This window comes from Protopterus annectens, chromosome 10.part0 (assembly GCF_019279795.1).
Source record: "Protopterus annectens isolate FY-2018-M chromosome 10.part0, PAN1.0, whole genome shotgun sequence".
Lineage (NCBI taxonomy): Eukaryota > Metazoa > Chordata > Ceratodontiformes > Protopteridae > Protopterus > Protopterus annectens.
This window is the reverse complement of record NC_056744.1, coordinates 1,369,926,788-1,369,951,442: the sequence shown is the minus strand read 5'-3', so window position 1 is coordinate 1,369,951,442 and position 24,655 is coordinate 1,369,926,788. Positions and strand designations below refer to the sequence as shown.

Sequence of the window (24,655 nt, the reverse complement as noted above, 5' to 3'; positions counted from 1 at the left end):
AGCAAGTACAAATTGCCACTGCAGGAGTGTGTGATAATACATCACAGAAATTCAGATAACGGGTTAGAATCAGTCATTACTTTTATATTACTTGACTCATAGCTGTTGATGAACCTCCTCATGTGGCCTCAACAGCATTAAGGAAGATGTCTGAATTTATACTGGTTAAATCAGTGTTTCAGTCCCTGCCTTCGACAAAATGTCTAGAAAGGATTTCATGCCGTATGACAAATATTATTCCACTTTTCAGAAGAAATCATTCTGCTGTAAATTACATTCTCATGCACCATATGGTATCAATATTTTACCAGTCATGTTATTGCCTTTATATTTGAATTTTCTACTACTACTTCTACGATACTGAGCAATTCTTCCTACAGTTGACCTGGATTATCCATGCCTAACAGTTGTTATTCTGATATCCTGTATGAAGGAGGTCCTGCAAAAATGACACCATGTGCATAAATGCAGGTAACAACTGTTTAAGGAAATTATTCATTTTTTTATTTAGAATGACAATGTGCATGTAATTCCAGAACATTACATCACATACATATGAACTGCAAACATATGAAAGATGAATACTGTCATTCCAGTTCAGGATTGCCATTACACTTGAAAAAAACAGCATATTAATTTATATGCAGTCACTCTAAAGTACTCTTTTGACCAATATTGTTTCCTAGTCAGGAAATGAAAACATCATAGCTGTAGATAAGGGAATCATGCTATTTTAAGCTAACAATCTACTCTGTTGAATAACTCAGTTGGCACCACATTGTCTCAGTAATTAGGATCTCGATCTCTCTCTTTTACAGATCCAGAGATCATTCCTCACCTTCCGTCACTGCCTAAACAGATTACACATGTTCGCTATGTCTTTGCATGTATTTTGTCTAGGTGCTTAGTTTCTTCTCAAAAGCATGACAGCGTTGGTTACTCTAACCTTTCCATATACCTTGCATTCAAACTTGTTCTTGTGGCCCAGATCATGTCAAGTGCGAGATAAGCAGGATACTTAAACACTTAACTGAATAAATTAAAAAAATAGTGAGATCTGGCTACTGATAAGATATTTTAAACAATACAATATCTCACAGGTATTAATTATTCAACAATTATTCAACAAATTTGTTTCTTATACCTTTGTTTGCATACCACAAACACATCTCTGATTTTGTTTCAGATAGGTGCTTATAAAAATTTCTAGTACTTTTCATTGACTTACAGATATTTGTTTATCAGGTCCCTGTAAATTTTACTGGGGCACTTAAATAAGGCATTATGGCAGATTATAATCTATCACTAAAGAGTTACTGCACTAAATTGATGATTTTGGTTTTGAGTTATTAAAACCAATCTCAAACTACATTTAAATCCTACTAGACTTCCCAGATGTCCTGAATCTCCAGGTCAAAAACATCCAAATGCTTATGGTTTTCTCCTCTCAACTATTAAATCATTTCATTCCAATTGGCTCTTTATGTGTTACTGAGGTGTATTCATTGATGAGAAACACAAGCACTTCTGTTTTTTTAGCTTATAAAATCAGCATGATGTAGATGCATGCCACATTACTTTAGCTACCAAATTGTGATGCTCTCTACTGTTTTGTTATGTTATTTCATTGATACTGATAATTTTCTGTTTCACTGATGTTCTTTAATATGTACCAGTGTTGCTTATTAGACATTTTTCCATCCATATTCTTGAACTAAATGTTGTAGCATATTCTTGCATCTGTAAACCTGTGTGTGTGTGTGTGTGTGTGTGTGTGTGTGTGTGTGTGTGTGTATGTGTGTGTGTGTGTGTGTGTGTGTATAAATATAAGTATATATATATATATATATATATATATATATATATATATATATATATATATACTTTTTATCCTGAAATAGCAAAATGCCGAAGCGCATAATATAGAGACCAAAGTAATGAAAATTCACTACTGCAAACGTTTAGAAGATCATACGTTAGAAGAGCGAAGTACCACTGTGTTTTTATATGACAATATCGGTGAAGTACAGATCGATAAGTCTACCCTTTACCTCAGTGTAGTGCGATCTTGGAGTTGGTATATATAATGCCCCCCCTTGCATAAACATTATTATTTTTTTTTCTATAAGCAATTTAGTTTAATTTTATATAACTGTATCTCTTCTCTATCTACTTTTCTATGTAAAATGAGTGTGCCTCTAAGATTTTGTAGTACGTTCATTTTAGTTATGGAGAATTGCCTGCGTGTTACATTAGCTGTAGTGACAGTATTTCCTGGTTTGCTGTGGAGATTTATAGGGTGAGGTGACTACTTTTTTGAGGTGGATTAATTTATTTTGTTTTATATAGTTATAAGTGTTTGCAATGTTGATCTTATCAGTGGTAGGTAGATATGACTTTAGTTGTTAGTTGTTTGGATATGCTGTGGGTATGGTTTTGTATGTTCTGTTTTAGTTGTGTTTCGGGTGTTGGTTGCATGGAGTGATTTGCGCAAGGTTGTTTTCACTGTTTATGAGATTCAATGTTAGGTTTGTTATTTATTTTCATTGTTTCGATTTTTCATTATTTTGGTCTCGATATTGTGCATTTCAGCATTTTGATATTTCGGGATTAAAAAGTAGATCCACACACACACACACACACACACACACACACACACACACACACACACACACACACACACACACACACATGCACACACACACAAACACACACACACATATATGTATATTTATATGTGTGTGTGTGTGTGTGTGTGTGTGTGTGTGTGTGTGTGCGTGTGTTTTTAGCAAATCCATAAATAGGTTTTGTTAATTTCTTATGTGATCCTATATACCTGGGCTGTGCCTGCAAATGATCCATTGATATAACTCTCTACATCTGGTATCTTTGAATGATATTTCCTGTTTATGCAATATCAATGAATTCAATAATTTTGAGCATATTTCATTAGAGCTTATAAAATTTGATATATTGTACATCAACTATTTCTTCGAGCTTTTCCCCTGGACCTCTGCTGAAAATGGCCATTGTACCAGTCAGACTTCCTAACAAATAGATATACAGATGATAGATAGGTAGATGGTTAAATTATTGAGGAAAATAAAACTACTTACAATCAAGGACAACTAAATCTCATTTAATAGTTACTGAGATAGTATGGAATAGCAATGACTTTTTGATGAGTGGGCTGCTTACTCCTGTGTACCTATATTTAACGGTCAAGTTAAAAAACACCTGGCCTCACACTTTTATTCTCAGTAAAGTATGATATTTGTATCAGTGCTGTATCAATGCACCGGTGAACATATATGTATCATAACAAAAGTCTGAATTTGATATGTGTATAGATGTTTTATAAAGGTAAAGGTCACCACTGGTATTAACATCAATGACTTTATTCATTTATTTTTTTTTAAACGTAAAACACAAGTGAAGGCACCTAATTGTTTTTTTCCTTTACAAACTTTAAACAAAAGACAAACAGTACAAAGAAGAACAGGCAAAGCTAACATAAACCTGCTTGAATTTTTTTTTTGCGTAACCTTTCTTTCCTAGTGGCCATGGAATGGGGTGAGGGTAGTAATAAAGAAATCTGAATAGTCATGTGCCTGGTCATGTTAAAAAGGAAAAAAACAAACAGAAAAACAAAACAAAACTCTGAGCACACCCAGATATTTGTCACATAAACTTATTAAGAACTATATCACCAGCATACTTCTCAACTATCCAGATTTTCTTTGAATGCCCAGATTTTTGCAATGTATTTTCTTCAGTTCCTCATAAAATTTGTAGCATTTGAAAATCATTACGGACTGAAGTCACTAAACAATGACATATAAAGGAGTTTCAGACTTCATATCCTTGAGAAAAATACACATTTAAAGTGAAACCTGTTATTCTAGCAATTTTCTGTTTGTAAGATCAATATTTAATATCTGTTCCTGGTTTTGGGACTTTGTCCCCCATTATTTTTAGCTTTGTCCAGATTTCCTGCAATTGGAGGTTGAGAGGTATGATCAAACGTATAATGAAATGTTGAATTCTTTGTGTAACACATTCCAGTGACACTATACAAAGTTATTGGAAAAACTGTACACAGAAACGTCTTCTAAGTTAAACATAATCTATTCATGGAGATGACTTACCGGACCTCAGTTTAGGAATTCAAGTCACTTTTCAGCAATTCTTGAATGAGTTATGCCAATTAATCCTAGAAATAGTCACTGAAACTGTTTATATGGGGCAAAACCCATACAAGCAGGCAGAGATTTTGTACTTCACAAATTAATATAATTAACTCCAAGGACAAAAAAAAAAACCTTGAACCAAGTTTAAATGATTTTTTTGACAATGATTCATTCAATTTATAACTGATTGCACTGTACACTTCTAAGTTTGCAATTTTAAACCAGCTTGTTGCTTCCTGTTAATTTTGGTTTTACTTCTAACTATATCTGTGTTCTTTGTAACTGGGCTGGGTCTAAAAGGGTCCATTAGGCCCATCACCCTACCCTAAACAAACTAAAATAAAAAAAAAAAAAAATGAAATAAGATAAGTCTTATTTAGTTGTTTAAGTGTCATTGGAAAAGGACTCAAAGACAGATACCAACATATATATGTACATGTCTATGTATACATAGAGGGAGGGAGAGAGAAGTTTTGTGACAAGTACTTACATGAATTAATTTTCTTCCAGTATACAATGTAGCCATCTATTGGCCCCTGTGTGACATTGGGCTTTTTCCAAGTTACTGTAATATTTTTCTGGTGTGGGGTTGGTTCAAAACCCCAAGGTTCTTCGGGCACTGGAAAAAAAAACAAACAGTTGAAACAGTTGAGAAAAATACAAAGGCTGTTTCCACTGTCTGAAGAAAGATATTAGTAACAACATAGAATACATCTTCCTATCAAAAATATTATACTAAAACATACTGCTATTAAGGTAGCAGTGCATACATGTACAGCAGATGTTATGGCTACTTTTAAGTTAATAAGGGAAGCATTGCAAGGCTTTTCGAATAAAATGAAGTAAGAATGAAGAAACATCAGTTTGCATGACAGGAATCAAACCTTCAAAAAAGAAACAGAAGAATAACGTTCTACTATATGTTAGCAATTTTCTCCTTGAGAGTTGCAATATCCCTGTTTGAAGCCATAATGTTCACTCTACACAAATCATTTTTCTCTCTTTTTTCAGATATATTAAATTCATATTTATGTTTCACCAGTTTTTGGATAATGATATAAAAATATGTACTTACATGTGCATAGGCATACACACAACATATATCTCTCTATATCATATCTATATCTATAGATATATCTATATCTGCATCTCTCTCTATGTATGTATACACATATATATATATATATATATATATATAGATATATATATATATATATATATATATATATATATATATATATAGTTCTACTTTGGAAATTCGAAGTTTCAAAACTTCAAACTTCATATGGTCAAGAGTATAAGATCGAAGTTTTGAAACTTCAAACGGTTTAAATGGAGACTGCTATACAGCGAGGAACAGGAAATTTACCATTCTCTTCACTGTAGTGCAATTTCAAAGTTGGTATATTTTAATTAGCATGAGTATGTGGGGCAAACCCCCCTGCATAAACATAAAAAAAAAAAAAATTCAAAAATTTGCTTTTTTTTTTTAAGTTTTAAACTTTCAAAACTTCAATGTTATGGTCTCGTCCATATGAAGATCGAAGTTTTGAAAGTTTGAGCTTCCAAAGTAGACATATATTTATATATATATATATATATATATATATATATATATATATATATATATATATATATATACGCGCACTCACACACATGTATTGTATTAACAGATATGTGACTCTAAATTCATGTGTATTACGAGTAGCTTCAATATGCTTAAATAAAGCATTATAAAGCATTAGTCGTAACCCTTTGTCTTGTATCTGAAAGATGCTCAGTAATTCTTTCTTTAAATGTCCTTTTAGGTTTACCAACATAGTATACATTGTAAACTTAGCATACTGCTAAGTAAATCGCATTCTTTGTATCATAGTCTGCATATACAGTCTGCAATGCATACTATGTTGATAAATCTAATTGTAACTATAAAAGAATTACTGAACATCTTTCAGATATTAGATGAAAGGCTTCATAGGTTCATAGGAAACGCTAGGCTACTGATTTGGTAGATCATTAGTACCCTAGCCACAAGATCACATTTCATTAGTACCCATCAACATTAATAACTAATACCTAGTTTTGCCCCTTTCAGTGAAGGCTTTTGGGGGCAGACGCTGGCTGTATTTATAGTTACCCCAATCATTCATCCAGTATGCATTTAAAGAGGGTCAGGGAGTTACTTTGCTTTACATCCAAGGGAAGCATATTAGAGAGAGAGAGAGAGAGTGAGAGTGAGAGTGAGAGAGAGAGTGTGAGAGAGAGAGAGAGAGTGAGAGAGAGTGAGAGTGACAGTGACAGTGAGAGTAAGAGTGAGAGAGAGAAAGAGAGAGAGAGAGAGAGAGAGAGAGAGAGAGAAGTATATCTTGCCAGCAGGTCTTATTTATGCTACAGTGTCTGTTTAGCTACCTTGAGTGGGTGGTTAAGGTATGGCTAGTGTATGATTTAATTGCAGTTGGCATAGTTTAATCATGAAGCTGAATCTCATATGATGACGCAAAGCCAGCTGTGAATAAATCCTGCATTACCCACACACAGGTAGATTATCGTTATTATACGATAAAATGATTTAAGAAAAAAATCAACTTTTCTAAATAATGTTATTGTATAAACAGACTTTAGTTCTCTTCTACCTACTTCTGCATTTAAGATGCATATTGCTGCACATTGCACATGGTTTAGGGCAACAGTACTGTTCTTGTCAACTGTCTAGATTTTCACAGACTGTCCTCATGTTTGCCTTATACTGTTGGTCTGTCCTTCATAAAACTTTTTTTTTTTGAGCAAATCATTAAGGCTGAGGTCACTAAATAAGGAATGCCATTCCAGTTTGCAATGCTAGGTATGCCATGGAGTTTTTTTGTAGGGGTGCTTAAAGGAAAAACATTTTTTTTTTCAGTTTTTTTTTTCTTTTTAATTCTACTGCATGGAGCTATTTGCTGGTGGGAAACTGGGAAACATTTTTTAAGTCTGTTTCAATTCTTCATTTAGCCACATGGAAAAAGTAAAGTGCCTCAAGTGAAAGATTTATGCTGATTGCTAATTTCCAGTGAACACACTGAATGGTTTGTCCAATCAATGTTCAACTTTTTAAATAGTAAATTCGTTTTAAAAAATGTGGAGAGAAAGGTCATGAGCGAACAGAGTTTTTAATATTAGTTCTTAATTCACTTTACAAGTTAATACAGTAGGAGGTTTTGCATTTATTACTATTTTCAGAATGGTCAGAGGTATGACATTTGTTTGCTCTTATTGAGTATAATGCTGGGGGAGTTACCAAAAAAATAAAAAGCTCTGTGTGAGGCAGGGTAAAGATAAGAGGAAAAAAGGGACATTCTGTTACGTATGCAGAAGTATGTATGGTTGGTCTGGTCACTCTAAAAAATGTTTAGCGGCCTGACTTAGTTTTGTTACAATACAGTGGATTTGCAATGGACACACCAATTGGGCCATCCAATCAGAGTGCATGTTTTTGAATGCTAATCAGTATTCATTGTATAATTTGCAGATATGCAGGTCACATAGGCGTGGATCTTTGAAAGGTCTTTAGGCTACACAGAAGCCCGTTCTCAAGAGTCTGCAGAAAACAGAAAAAAAAAGAACATTTAAAGGCAGTCTGTGTAGCTCAAGGAAGACATGTTCTTGAGTCTGTTGACAAGGCAATACCACTGTCTCTTTAGCTGAGTCAAATATCAAAGATAGCATTATACTCTGTTATAGGTCTGATGAAGGATAAGTGAGGGATGATAACATCCTTAGGCTTAGATGATATACCTCTGGTGATCAGTTTGGATAAATAAAAGGATTTCCAAAGGACAAAAGTGACCATGCCCCTAATGACTGTGACAGTTTTCAAAGAGGTGTTATCCGTCTGGCAGGTGCATGGGTGCTCAAGTTTGCCAAAGGACACAATAATGCATTTCCTGGCATTTAGTTTAAGGACATTGTCCAGACACCACTTTTTAGAGTTTGGATGTCAGATATGGAGTTTATGTCAGCTGCAAGTTTCTATTCATCCACAGACTTAGTAAGCCACAGGCTCTTGATATTTGCTCTAATAGTAGAGAGGCAAATACTGAATGAAACTGGTTTGAAGACTGATCCCTGGATGCCACCACTAGTAATTATGCTTTTTGATGACAGTGTGCTTCCAAGAATGATAGACTGGATTCTGTCAGTAAGCCATTTTGCTACTGACTAAGAACATAGGAGTTTACATTTAGTTTGATTATCTTGCCAATAATTCCAGAATGTGAAATGTTATCAAATAATCTGGCAAGGTGCAGGTATGCAGTGAACCAATTTGCCTTTATTTAATGCATCTGTGACTTGTTCCAAGAAGTGTACAAGATTCTGGAGGCAGGATCTACCTTTAACAAAACCAGATTGGCTTGGGACTAGGGACTGTAGACTGCTGATGTCCTTGTACTAATCTCCATAATGATACACTCCATTGCTTTTCAGATAAGGCTGGTAAGGCTTATAGATTTATAAATTCCAGGGTTTATTGTAGTTTTCCCACTTGTAGATTAGAATGATTGCAATAATTTTCCAAGCTTCCAGTATGAAACCAGTGGAGAGGCTGCAACTAACTGGGTTTAGCAGCAAGTTGTGAGAGAGTGTTTGCTACTTACAAGATGGCAACCTAGAACATTATCAGGACCCAATGAGCTTGTGTTTTTGGCTTTAGACAGAGCCCTCAGGAACTGCTTTGAAATGACTGTGGGTATGCTAATATGTGGGAGAAGGTTAGGGGGAGACACAGTTGAATTTGTCCACAGATATTGCAGCTGTCACCTCAAGGAATGAGTACGTATTGTTGTTGTGCATTATCTTGGTGATTTGTTGGACATTTCTTCTATGTGTTCCACATAGCTAAAGAAGATTTTTTTGGTTGTCCTTAGTATAGGTAGCAATTTTCAGTTCATACTTTCTTTTGGAGGATTTGATTTTGCTTTTGAGTTCTTTGTTGATCATTTTGAGTTCATTTAAAAAGGTTTAATCATGGAGTTTCTTCTTATGGGCAATGAATTTCTTCCTCTTATCATACAATTTGTTTATACATAAACTGTCCAAAAATGCTCACATCAAAGTCTGCACTGAAGTATTGTGTGAGATGAGGTGATCAAGGAGAAGAAGGTGCTTAAACTTCATCAGGTCATCAGTTAGCTAGAATAGATTAGCTTTAGAATAATCATTAAAAACAGAATGGTTTTGTGACAAATTATTTTTCCCGCATAGTGAATGCTACTGAATTCTGATCACAGCTGACCAGTGACATGGTAATTGTAACAGCTGAATATGGAGGGGGGTGTATTGATAAGTCTAAATCCAATATTTTGAACCTCTGGTTGAGACATGAACTAAATGGTCTAGAGATCAGTGCATCATTTACAAAGTCAAAGAATTATTGTGAATACATATTTCTGGTAGTGCAGGTTTCTCTGTTAAAGGGAGGATAGTTGAAGTCTCTAAGAAAAACAGTGTTAGGTCTGATGAAGAGGGACATCAGTTTATTTAGATATGCCTTATATGGTGCTGGTGATATGGGAGAGTTTGGTAATTGGCTATGATGTGGTACTGAGTTTTACTAAACATAAAAAGAATATGGAGGAGTTCAGGGTTGCTGTTTTGCTTTAAGAGTCTCAAGGTGATTTTTGCCTCTTAGGAATATGGATACGACCCCTCCAGCAAAACCAACAGTTTTAGCACCGTGTCTGAAGAGGTTTAGGCAATGACAATCTATACTGCAGGCAGATGTATTTGCTCTTGCTTTGCTCTGTCAGTTATAATGTTAGTGATGTTCTTAATCGGTGCTTTATAACTATTGCTTGTCCCAGCTTTAATTGCTTAAATATATTCAGAGCTATCTCCAAATTAAACTCATTACAGATTTAGTCTAAGCATTTCTGTGCTGTGATTCCCTGTATTTAAAAGGTGCCGAGTTATTTAACCTAGTAGCAACCTGAGTGCCTAAGGACCCAGTTGGCTGTTTTCCTACACAAATGGTCTTTCCACCCCACATGTCCTTACCTTGAATGGCTCAATCTGTGTTGAAAAGAAACTATCATCCTGAAAACTAAAAGAAAAGCATTCCTGCACTCTCCCTCACTAAGGAAAAAGACTGCAAGTTCTTTCCACCCCACCTGTCCTTACCTCAAATGGCTCAATCTGTGCTGAAAAGAAACTATCATCCTGAAAACTAAAAGAAAAGCATTCCTGCACTGTCCCTCGCTAAGGAAAAGGCTGCAAGGTCTTTCCATCCCACCTGTCCTTACCTCAAATGGTTCAGTCTGTGCTGAAAAGAAACTATCATCCTGAAAACTAAAAGAAAAGCATTCCTGCACTGTCCCTCACTAAGGAAAAAGACTGCAAGGTCTTTCCACCCCACCTGTCCTTACCGCAAATGGCTCAATTTTTGCTGAAAAGAATCTATCATCCTGAAAACTAAAAGAAAAGCATTCCTGCACTATCCCTCACCAAGGAAAAGGCTGCAAGGTCTTTCCATCCCACCTGTCCTTACCTCGAATGGCTCAGTCTGTGCTGAAAAGAAACTATCATCCTGAAAACTAAAAGAAAAGCATTCCTGCACTGTCCCTCACTAAGGAAAAGGCTGCAAGGTCTTTCCACCCCACCTGTCCTTACCGCAAATGGCTCAATTTTTGCTGAAAAGAATCTATCATCCTGAAAACTAAAAGAAAAGCATTCCTGCACTGTCCCTTGCTAAGGAAAAGGACTGCAAGGTCTATATATTAAGTGTAACTGTTGTGCTAATAGATTGCTTGGCTGAACTGGGTCTACGGCTAGCCTAGGGTCCATAGTAAAAGATAGCTTAACAGTCTTAGACTCCCTAGTCAAGCTGCTGTAATAAGTAATAAAAAAGTATTCTACAGCTCAAACAGCCTGTATAACACATTCCCCCTGCTTACTTCATCTCACATTTGCTAAAGAAATAAAAATATCTGTACAAAATTCAGGTTAAAAGCTTGCTTTCTCCCAACAGTCAGTAAAATTGTCTGGCTACACTACAAACTTTGTTTAATACAATATTGAGTAAAACACAGCTCACTTTTAAAATAATTGAGTAAAACTGAGTAAATTGCAGCTAACTTTAAAAAGAACTGAGTTAAAACACCGTAAAGTTGTATTCTTTAAGCCTGCATACTCACAGCCCCTGGAAATCCTCGTAGCTTGGTATAGCCCTACAGACCCTGGAAATCCTTGTAGCTTGGTATAGCCAATCAAAAGCTTGGTTTCCCACCCCATGATGCGAGATTATTTCTAGGACTGCTTCGGCCGCCATTTTCAAACCCCTAGTGTCTAAGGACCCAGTCAGCTGTTTTCTTACCCAAATGGTATGCTAGAACTGTTTTTTGTGCTTTTCACTGATTATTTGGTAAAGAAACAACTAAAAAAGCTAAGCGGCATGCATAGCAATGATTTTCTAATTCGACAAACCAGTAGAATGTTTAGAAAATGAGTGGAATTACCTGTAAAGTTTGCTAGCCAGGAGTGATTTTCTAAGCATATTTATTGACTGCATGTGGTAATTTTAACATTTTAAGCTTGGCGACATTGTTTGCTGTGATATACTATTATGCTGGTTCAAGAATCATGAACAGAAGTGTTTCCTAGCATTTAGCAAGTGGATGTAGCTGTACTGCCTTAATGCTGTAACTACTGATAGCATAAAACCACATAGGAAAAGCTGTGTAAAATTCACTGAACTTGCCTGTGCTGTAAACTACTGCTCTGACTGACAGTTGCAATTAAGTATAGAGTAATGCAGAAGCTGTGGTACTACGAATATTAATGAATGCCCTGCCTGAATGTGTAATACTGTTTGCATGTTGTTATGTTAGCTATGTTCCATATAGTATCCATGCACTGACTCTATGTACCTTACCAGGTCTTTCCACCCCACCTGTCCTTACCTTGAATGGCTCAATCTGTGCTGAAAAGAAACTATCATCCTGAAAACTAAAAGAAAAGCATTCCTGTACTGTCCCTCGCTAAAGAAAAGGACTGCAAGGTCTATATCTTAAGTGTAACTGTTGTGCTAATAGATTGCTTGGCTGAACTGGGTCTACGGCTTGCCTAGAGTCCATAGTAAAAGATAGCTTAAGAGTCTTAGACTCCCTAGTCAGGCTGCTGTAATAAGTAATAAAAGAAGGATTTTACAGCTCAAACAGCCTGTATAACACATTCCCCCTGCTTACTTCATCTCACAGTTTCTAAAGAAATAACAAAATATCTGTACAAAATTCAGGTTAAAAGCTTGCTTTCTCCCAACAGTCAGTAAAATTGCCTGGCTAAACTAAGAACTTTGTTTACTACAATATTGAGTAAAACACAGCTCACTTTTAAAAGAATTGAGTAAACTGCAGCTCACTTTAAAAAGAACTGAATAAAAACACTGTACAGTTGTATTCTTTAAGCCTGCATACTTACAGAACCTGGAAATCCTTGTAACTTGGTATAGCCCTGCTCTGCTCGCTTTGCTCGAGTTTGCTCCATGCCCCACCCTGCCCCCAAATTTCACCCGCCCCCACTAATGCTAAATTTAAGCCCAATAAACCACTCTCCCTCCAACAACCTATCATTGATAACCCACACCTCCATACACCACCCCTTCCTGCCAACAACCCTCTTAATTCTCCACCCACATTCCTTAACAATTACCTCTACTATCAAGATGAGACCAATTATGTCCCTCTCAGTTATACTGCCTGGGCTACATCTTCTCACCATCTATGAAAACCAGCCCTATCTTGGCTTTCACCATCCCATATCTCATACAATCTCTGCTCCCACCTTGTGTGAATCAGACCAACCCCTAGCTCACTACAAACTTGTCCTCTCCACTTTTAACAACCAACTAACTAGACCATGGTCCATCTCCCCCAAAACTAGATATTATCATAAAATAATAAGTAAAGCGGTGAAACTAATAATCAGTGCACAATTTACTCTGATGAGGGATGGAGACATCCACCATAACCCTGGACCCACCCTTCCCACAAGCTCCCAGCCCACTACCACCTTCAACATAAGGCCAAATGCAAGGTCCCCTAACTCTCTCCTAACCTGTCACCTAAACATCAGAAGTATTAACAACAAGGTCCATAATCATCATGCCCTTCTAGCCACCTACTCGCCTATGTGCTATGTCTTACAGAAACTTTTCTAAAACCAGGAACTAAAAATGATGAGGTTATCCCACCAGGGTATAACATACTTAGACTAGACCAAAACACCAGGAAATGTGGAGGAGTAGCAGTTCTGTTTAAAAACACAATAGATGTCACACTAGCCCCACAACAACCCCCCTTGTTCAGTAATGCAGAAGCCCTAGTTAGCAAACTACAGCTTAACAAAAGTTAATCTATATTTGTTGCCTGCATTTATATCCCGCCAGGCAACAATGCAAATACCTTAGAAGACTTCCTCCAATGGCATTCCAACACATATCCCCATAAAACTATGGTGTAGGGAGACGTTAATATTGACTGGAACAATTATTGTTCCTCTGAATCTCCCACCACCCATATAAACCTTCACGGCTATACCCAACTTGTATCTTCACCCACCAGAATAAATAAATCAAATTACAAAGGCAGTATCCTGGATTGGATTCTTAGCAACAATCACCCAAATCTGTATAACACGGGTACCCTCCCAGATGATATGTGACCACCTACTCACGTACATCATTAAGCATAAAGTAAATAACCACCAACAAGTTCTTTATAAATCTATCAGAAACAACAATAACTTTAACTCCGCTGACTTTCAGAATGAACTTAGAGCATGCAATTGGGCCATACTTGAAGAACTTCCACTAGATGATGTTGTAGACTATTTTAATTCTAAATTCCTCTCCATTCTGTATACCCACACTTCTATCCACACCCTTAGAGCCAAAACTAAGACCACCCCTGGCTCTCTAAAGTAACCAAAACCAAAATCATAGCAAGAAATAAAGCATGAAACAACTGGCACACCTCCAAAAACCCACTCGACCATATTAAATTCCAACTAAGGAATGATACCAAGAAAGCCACATTGTTAGACAAAAAAACATCTAACAACACCTTCAGCAAAAACACCAGAATAAACCTCAAAACATTTTGGCTGGCATAAACAAACTACTCCACCCTTGCCAAACCTCCACCCCTACCCCCTCAACTTGCGACCTTAAAACTCCAGAGGAAACTGCTAACATCATTAACAACTTTTTTACCAAAACCATCCAGTCACTAGCTAGCCAACTACCCCCCACCAGCTCCTTTCAAAACTCCTCCACAACCACTACCCCACTCCCTTTCACCTTCTAACCTGTATCTACATCGACCATCTGATCTCTAATTAACAAACAAAAGCCCACTACCCTGGCAGCTGATCTCCTCTCACCAGAATATTTACAAAAAGGGGCAGATGCCATTGCATACCCTGTCTTGATCATAATAAACCACACCTTGACTGAAGCCACTATCACCTCTCTCTGGAAGGTTTCCCATGTCATTCCCCTTCATAAAGGAGGGAATTCTTTAGACTTCTCAAACTTCCAACCAATAGCCATATTATCACCACTGGCCAAAATTATGGAAAAGTGCATCCACAACCAGTTAATGCACTATCTCACCCAAAATAATATACCAGCCAACTCTCAGCATGGTTTTAGGCCTCACCACATCACAACATCAGCCCTCCTATCCTTCTCTAACTTTATCAACACCAATCGAAACAATAACAACCTTACTTCAGCTCTCTTCCTAGATCTCTCTAAGGCCTTTGATATGGTCAGTCACCAACTGCTTCTCTGCACCCTGAAGGAACTGTCACTGAATAGTAGCTCTATTAAATATTTTCAGTCTTACCTGTCTGATAAACAACAAGCAGTTTTATGGCAGAATACCCTATCCACATGTCTACCCATTACCCTAGGAGTCCCCCAAGGCTCCATACTAGGACCACTACTTTTCTCAGTCTTTATCAATGTTCTACCCACCATCACTCCCAAGGCCACCTGCATCTAATACGTGGACGACTCTACTTTAATATGTACCGCCTCCTCCTCAACTGAGCTTATGACCCTAACCCAGAATACTTTCAATGATGTAGAAAAACGGTTTGCAAACCGTCAGCTTTTATTAAACCCCAACAAAACTAAACTGCTCATCCTTTCTCCCACCTGCAAATCCTCCTCACCATTCTTTACTATAAGTTCCAACAATGGCACAATTATATCATCAGATATTCACATAAAACTCCTGGGCATCACAGTTGATAACTAAAATATGATATCTGTGTCAATCAAACCATCAAATCTGTCAACAAAAAACTGGGCTCCCTATACAGGATCAAACCCTTCCTCACTCCTTTTGCAAGAACCAATATTGCTCAGTCCCACCTACTATCTACCCTATGCCTCCCCCATCTTTACTAACCTGAACCATGCCACCCTTACCAAACTTGCTAGTTGTTACAACCATATTGCTAGATTTGCTAAAGGTGCTACCTCTAGGACCAACCATTGTATCAACCTAACTCAACTAGGATGGCTGGAGTGGCCCAGTTCTCTCTGATACAATCAACTTATAATAACCCACAAAATACTACATCAACTTGAAAAAACACCAGCGCTAAATAAGATCATCAAACCATACAGCAACCTGAGGACACTACGCTCTGCTGAAAAACTGCTGATACAAACAACTAAGAGCATAAATGTGGCTGAGGACTCTATTCGCCAGCTCAGTAGGCAAAACTTGGAATATGCTACCTGCCGAACTTACTCACCAATCCTCCTTAACCCAGTTCAAAAAAAGCCTGAAACTACACTTCCAACAGCATTGGCAGTGTCCCTGCTTAATCACCACCCACTGTTCCTGCAAACTCTGCCTAAGCATTTCAGCCTTATACTCTAATAATTGTATGAATTCTTGAAGGGACTTAGCCCATAACTCCATGTGTTATTGTCTGAAATTGAAGCCACATGATTTTGATGTTGTCTACTATGTTTTATCTATGTTTGTAACCCTACTAAAAACTGTATATTATACTTATCTCTAAATGTTTCTACTGTTCCTAATGTATTTATACTCTGCTTTCTGGAGCTTTTCTCCCCGGGCCTCCGCTGAAAATGGACATATATCCAGTCAGACTTTCCCGATAAACAAATGTAAAATAAAATAAAAATAAAATAAAATAAATCTTGGGATATCCATGTCCACTGCTAAACATATAGCTTTTGGAAACCCATAACCTAATACATTAATATTGTCTTTTAACTTAATTTCTTCGATTACAGACTTCCCCAATTAAGGATATTGTAAGCCATTTGTCTTACCTTGCAGTAGGGGCATATTTCTACCTTCATTAACTACGAAGTGAAGCTGCTTAGTGACCAAACTATTTTTTTAGTAATAATTTATGTTGCCTTTAAATAACAGTGGCTATCACTAAAATATCCCAGCACTGTAGCAAAGTCACTGTAACCCCCCATTCACCTTCCACCCGTCATTCTCTTTCCAGTACATTATCTCCCTTTAACATCCTATCAATGACCACATCTAACTCCCTCACCTCAACTTTCATACCTCTCACTCCATCACTGCTACTCCACCCTCAAAACACTAAGCCTCATGACGTTAAACCTACACAGTATACAAAATACAATCACCAAGCTGTATGCTTTGATATATCATTACAATCCAGGCATCCTGGCCATTAATGAAACTTGGCTAAAACTGAGCATAAAGGGCACCAGATTCCTCCCTCACAGGTATAGTACAGCTGGACAGGATAGAGTACATAAGAAAGGAGGAGATGTTGCTTTATTATACAACAGCCCCTATGCTCTTACCCATTTCACAGAGTCCCTACCACAGTTCTGTAATACTTATCACATTCTTACACTTGAATAGGGCAATAAAAACTAAGTATCATTATACTCTACCTACCACCTGGCAACAATATAACAATCATTGCTGATGTACTGTCTTTGATAACTAATACCATCATAAATGAGGTCCATAATCCTAGGTTACGTGAATAAAGCCTGGCAGAAAATATTATCAGATTACCCTTCAGGTAGCATAAATCTATTTGGATTCCCTCAGCAAATAAACACCCCAACAACATATAAAACCGTCACAAGGGTAGTATCCTTGACTGGATTCTTATCTGATCCAAGTAAATTCATTACTTCTGGTACACTCCCTGATGCCAAAAGAGTGATACTCAATAAACAAACAGAAACATGAAAGAAATATGGCGTTGGAGACACACAGGAACCATAGTGCAAGCCAACATGTTTAATCCAAAGTTTAAAATGCATGAACACACACTTCAAAAAAATCAAGATGAAATCAATGCAAGTTAAAATGTATGATAAGCACTTTTGTCCCTTCTATGAGGAAAGTCATCAGATAAATGAATCAATAATAACTTCGCCTTAAATAAAACCTATTACTCAAATCATTCAATCAGGTTTTAGAAAAATAACACCATCCCTGACAACAGCAATATGAACATTTAATAAATCCTAATACAGCTGAAAAACATAAAAATTCACGTTTTTAAAACTCCCTGATGCCCTTAGCAGTCACCATCCAGGATTCACCCATTGAACTATTACCCATGAAATCAAACAACTTGAATTCAAACTATCCCGTAATGATATTACATTTAACCAACAATCCTTTAATGATTTATTACTTGTCTTCAATTGGCACCCACTAAAATCACTTCAATTAGATGAAGCTGTCAACTACTTCAACAGTGCATTTCTACACACCTTAAATAGTACTGCACTTTTGTGTAAAAACAAGTTAAAACTAACCCCTCTACACGGCTAACCACACAAACCAAAAACTTACGACACACAGATACATTATGGAAACAATGGCATAAGAACAAAAACTACCATAAAACCTATAACCTTCAAACAGTTTCACAACCTTGTTAAAAACAAGTGTTTAATGATAAAGATAATTATACTAGCATAAAAATCAACCCATAAATTTAACCCCCCAAAATTATGGACTTCTATTACATCTCTATTAAGTCCCAGCTTTAAAACATACCCAAACCTATCCCCCAATAGCACCCCCTTACAAATCACTACTATATTCAATGCATATTTCATTTAGCATTTCCTCCCTCCCTAATCAAATTCTTTTTCATCCACCTCCCCTCTTTCCCAGGAAACCTTTACCTCTCTTAATTATATCACTACCTCAGACACACTACAGCAGTCTCTACCTACTAACAACCCGAATACTCTTCCCTCAGTTTTTTCCCACGTCCTAGCCACTCATTCTATCAATCATAGTCCCTCTGGTTTCATCCCAAATCCAGTCTTTATATGACCATTAGAAAAAAAAAATACTTAAAATAAAAGTCTTCCATTTCTGCTGACAATTTCCCACCAGAATACCTTAAAACATCTGCTGAGTCCATAGCTTATCCTGTAAGTATCTTAGTCAATAGATGTATCCACGAAGCTCACATTACAGTCCTCTGGATAAAAGCCTATGTTATCCCTCTCCGCAAAGGTGAACATTCTGCTAAAGTAACTAACTTTCATATCATTGCAATACTCTTCTCTCTAAACTATTAGAAAACTATTAGAAAAAAAAATGCATCCATAAACAACTCCTTGAATTTCTTCTCCAAAACCAACTATTTACCTCTACTCAGCACAGCTTCAGACCAGCACACATCACAATCATCACCTTACCCTCCTTCATAGATAAAGCTAGGGATCTAGCAAGTGTGTCTTCTTACTATCCCTTGACTTGATTAAAGCATCTGACATTGTCTAACAGACTAAACTATTACTGTAATCGTCTACCATTGATGTTTCCCCCCTTTAAACAAATGGTTCAATAGTCATCTATCAAACTGACAGCTGTCAGTAAAATGGCAAAATTGTCTATCTCCTTACCTTACCAATATGACTGATGTCCCACAAGGATCTATTCTGCCCTCCCCTTCATCAACAATCTTCACACATCCTCCTGTCAAGTCTCTTTCATCGAATATGCTGATGTCTCTACACTAATATGCTCTTCCAATAATCTGACTCACCTCCAACAAATCACACAAGAGGCCTTCACTTCTATAGAAATCTGGCTCACTTACACCCAAATCCTGTTTAACCCTAATAAGAAAAGCTTTTTATATTCACTCCTAAATCTTACAATTCAAATAAATCCAACATTAAAATTATCTCACTAAATAACACAGAAATAGAGGTAGTATCTCATATAACGCTTCTAGGAGTAACAATAGATGATAAGCTCAATTTTGACTACTGCATTCATAATAATATAAAAAAACTGCCAAAAACTAGGAATGCTATATAGGCAAAAGCATTTCCTTAATATAGCCAATAAAACCACACTCATCACTGCATACCTCCTACCCTTTCTTCTCTATGGTCAACCCATTCTTACCTGCGAACAAAATTACATTCTAACCTGGCAGTATGTTACAATAAATACCGAAATTTATTATTATTACATATATTTAAACTTGTCTTTATGGCTGATATTTGTGAGACATATTTAAGCTCTTACAGTACTTGCATATGTATTTGGTGACACTGTATAGACCATTCCTAAATAGCTTTGCAAGTCTTGGTCAGAATACCATTTGGATAATGGCAACATTACACAGTAGGATTAGACACCCTTTGTTAAGGGCCTTAAAATTAGCTGGTAAGTAGTGACTGGTGGCAGTGAAAACTACATTATAGTCTGGGCAGAAGCATAGCTAGTTCACCTGTGCCAGCCTTACTCAGGGGTGTGTGTGTGTGTGTGTGTGTGTGTGTGTGTGTGTGTGTGTGTGTGTGTGTGTGTGCGTGTGTGCGTGCGTGTGCGTGTGTGTGTGTGTGTGTGTGTTTGTATACAAATCAAATCTCGAAGAGTGTGTGCGCGTATGTGTGTGTGTGTGTGTGTGTGTGTGTGTGTGTGTGTGTGTGTGTGTGTGTGTGTGTGTGTGTGTGTGTGTCAGCTACTTGGGTAGTGACACAAAGCACTGATTGGCCAAAGAGGGTGCTGCAGGTTTTGGCTTGGCCATTCAGCTAAGATCTAAACCCTATAGCTGTGCCAGTGGGCAGTCTTATTGGGGATCTGGAGAAATAGGGAGAAAGCAGCTCCAGACTGACTGTCTCTGTGTGCTCTTAAGGGAACTTGCACTTTACTGTGTGTGAACTTGTAATCCTTCCAGTGTATACGTCCCCTAGCTGTTGCCAGTGGTGAGGACTGAGGCTCCTTGATTACTGGGCCAGTGCAGGGGCATCACAGTATGTATATAAATATACAAACAAAGGGTTTCCTTCTTCCTTGTTGGTCAAAACATATGTCAAGCATTCCTCAAAACCATCTTTTTCCTCCATCCGCCGTTAAAGACTCTACTCCTCCATGCAACCCAGACATTGTGCTGGAGGCAAGGAGACCTCATACATCCTATGTTCTGACCTGAAGTTTCTTTCTTAGAAGACCTTGCTTCTTTCTGGTAGCTGTCATTTCTGCAAGAAAGATTCTGAAGTTGCATGTACTGTCCTTCCTTGCCTCCATACTCATCTTTCACATAGGAAGTGAGTCACTCAGAACAAATGTGTCCTTTTTGCCCAAGATTGCTTTAGACTCTTTTCTTAAACATATTATATAACTGTGAATGTTTTTCCCCTACTACTTCAACAATGGGGAGTACTTGCTCCACTCCTTGGATGTTTACAGTTACCTTTTTATTTACATTGAACCAAAGTAATCAGGATGAATAGTCATCTGGTTGTTTCTTATGTACCATTTACAGTGGGGCATAAAGTCTCCAAAATAATCTTCTTCATATGGCTTTCAGACCATAAAACCTTTATATACCAATAAAAAAAAACATAACTTTACTGGCAATGCTGAAGGCTCAATTCACTAGATCCATGATCCATCTCAACTTTTACAGCCTTATTCAAGAATTTGTCAATAGATTAACTTCGCACAGCAACGCTACTTTTACACCTTTGCTAGATATTATAAACTGGATATTATCTCCAGATCTAGATACTCCTTTGGGGCTATATTTTGTAAGAGTATCCTGTTATGATTCCACCCAGGAAAGCAAGTTGGGGAATCTGTTCCAAAATTGAAAGTGGATATATGGGACAATAAGACAAAGAAATGATGTACTTTATCATAACTATTGAAGTTTATTATCCCTAGTCTATCCAGTTTGACAATCTACCCTTGATTCCCCTGATCAAATTGCCACATTGCATATACCACTGCATATCTCTCCAAGAACTAAAATGGCCTGAAGTTCCCATTAACTAACTTAAGTACAACTTATCACAGCATATAACCTAATGCTTAAATCTGATAGTTGCCTTGCCATCAACAACTTACTCCTTAGCGACAATCCTAGCAAACCTCTCCACTCAGATAAATGCTAAACAGTTTAGCCTCACCCATAAACCAAAACAAACTCCTGCATTCAGACTCTACTCTTACTTTGTCACTAAAAACTGAAATTCAGTAACCCTGTCTATTAGGTTGATCTCAAACCTATATGACTTGAAACATACCTAAAAAAAACTCTTAACTAAGTCATGGCTCTGCTTGAGTTCCTCTCCTGAGTACACTCCCTACTACACTAATTACTTCCCTACTAAACCCTCTACTACACTGATTATTTCCTGTCATATTCCTCACTGTCTGTTTACTCATTTCTATGTTCTGTGCACATACATGAAGATTTCTGCTATCCCTTCCCTACACTTCATCTATAGTCACTATATACACTCTACTTTGTATTTACCTATTTTCAATAACTTCGGTTCCGTACTCCTACCTTACATCTAAACCTAAATTCCCTATCTTTTTTTCTGCTTTTTTGTCATACTCATTATCTTTATTCTGTACTAACAAAAATGCCACTACTGTTGTTAATATATAATGCTAAAAATATTTTTTATTCAGGACATGTAATTGTTGCCACTGTTTGCTGTTATTTTTTAGCTATACTCCATGGAGCTTTTCTCCTTGGGCTTTCTCTGAAAATGGGTTCTTTTGCCCATTTGAACTTTTCTGGTAAGTGAATGCCAATAAATAAACAAACAAATAAATGTTTCCATAATTACACACATATATATATATATATATATATATATATATATATATATATATATATATATATATGTTCAAGGGTTAGGCATGCCTGAAGGAAGAGCAATTTATTGGTTAGACTTCTAGCATTGAACAGTGCTGCCTTTCATACAATCTTGATTTGTTTGGCTACGCGGGTAGCTTGAGGATACTGTCCTTGCCTAAAAAAGGCACTATGGGGAAAGAAAATACTTTGATCAATATATGAAAGCCATGAGGAGAGAGAGAGGTGCTGACCATCTGTGGCAATACCGGTAGGGTTGTCAGTCATCCTGTCTCAGGCTGATATATATTGGACCTCCTTAGAATGAAACTGATAACCAAGTCAATAGTTAATGTCAATTATCTTTTGTTTGTACTTTGGCATTCTGCATGGTGATGGCATGATATTGCTCTGGACTAGTTTTGCACTAATTTCATAAGCATATTATGAGAGATCCATCGTGTCCATCTTCATATGATCCAAAGAGTTTTAGGTTTCAAATCATTCACTCCCAGATGCACACAGACAAAGTTATTTTTGCACTTAGGATGAAAGGTCTCGAGGCCCAAGTTATGTGGTGGATCCAGGCACCTGAGAGTCAGCTAACTCCTTGTACATCCCCAACTTGTTGAGTGGTGTCTCACAATGAAGTCAGCAATGGCGAATACTTTACCACATTTGTTGACTTGGCCTTGTTGCATTAAAGGCTTTGGCATGCCAGTTAAGTGACCTTCTTTTGTAATTCTATTACCTCTAGAATCCTTGGATATTGTATGCATTTGCCAATGTGATGGTAAGTGTCCTGTATACCAAACCTTCTTCTAGAAGACCTTTGTGGTTCAGGCAAGGAATTGTTAAGTACCTCAATGTAAGACTGCTTTTTTGTTGATTATGAACATGGTTGGTTCAATACTGACAAGCTGTTATGTACAGTCAAACTTTTCAGAAGAGTGACTGGCCTCCAAGTTTACTAGATACTTGCCCCTCTCATATGTAGATTCATCTACTGGAAGAAGAAAAGTGTTAGTAAGCATAAGAAAGTTCTTGCATTACCTTATGATGCCTAATACTATCAGGCTGGCAATAGAATGTGTTGTAAACTGCAACTTTATATGTAATGTCTGGTGAAAAAGGGAGTAATGATGAAGTATAATTGATGGAAGGGGTCTGTATTTCAGGACACAAGGTGGAATACGGAGTCAAAACACCTTAGTTACAATATGCAGTACCAGTATAAGCAATTGTTTAAAACAAAAGCCAGTAAAGGTGAAAGCAACAACTTATGAATACTTGAAACAGCAACTACGAATTTGACTTGTGTGCCAGACCGCTAAAGATACTTCTGAAGAAGATTATGACATACCAGCTAAGTGATAAAAACATTCCTGAGAATTCATAAACAACCTTATGGCTGAGGTAAAAAGCCATATCTCAGCTATGTGGGATTTTGTGATTCATAGAGTCATTAAATGCAGTATCACTGTTAACTGTAGAGGAGCATAAATCAACGATTCTGCAGTAGGTAACAATGCTAGTCGCATTGTGGTAGCACAGGCAACCCTTCCCCCTCATTCACTCTCCTACACACAAGTGCACAGAAACAGACACACACACAAACTCAACAGATGCACTCACACACAGACACACATACAGACAGACAGACACACACACACACACGCACACACATGCGCATACACACACACACACACACACACACACACACACACACACACACACACACACACACTAAAAATCCCCCCTCTCTCCCCTACTGCTATCTCCCAGGCAGAGACATATACTCACACATCTTGCATACACTCATGCACATACCTCCTAACCCTACTTTACTCTAAACTTCCTAGCACTTACCTCTACCACAATACTACTGCAAGGTACAAGGAGTGGCTGTACTAATCTACACAGCTAACAGATTCTACGACTCACTGAGCATGCAGACTCCTTCCTAGAGGCAGTTCCATGGGAAAGCACATGACTAATTAACATATGTCTCTCCACCAGACTGCCTCATTAGCATCTCCCAGCCACAGAAACAGTCCACTGTGGAGCTGCATGTCTTTATGCAAAGCTACCATGGTAGAGCTGTCTATACATTCAAAAAAGTTACCTCAAGGTGCTCATGATGTGTAAATCTTGCAGTAACCTTTATGAATTCCTCCCTTTGTTTTTAATCTTTCAACACGTCTCAAGATGAACTATCTGTTTTAAATATAGGTTTAACCTTTATTTCTGCTTGCAATGGCAATGTTTCTGACAGACGTACTAAACTGGGGTTGATGTTTGGCTGCCGAAAA

The 24,655-nt window shown here is 37.2% G+C and overlaps 1 protein-coding gene across 1 annotated transcript in view; it reads right to left on the bottom strand.

Moving 5' to 3' along the window:
* Nucleotides 1-24,655, bottom strand: part of LOC122814280 (receptor-type tyrosine-protein phosphatase C-like) — a 1,011,948-nt gene that overhangs the window by 712,555 nt on the left and 274,738 nt on the right. Inside the window, exon 5 of the mRNA XM_044086871.1 lies at nt 4,681-4,809. Within this exon, the coding sequence (XP_043942806.1) occupies nt 4,681-4,809 (129 nt within the window). The remainder of the gene's footprint in view (nt 1-4,680; nt 4,810-24,655) is intronic.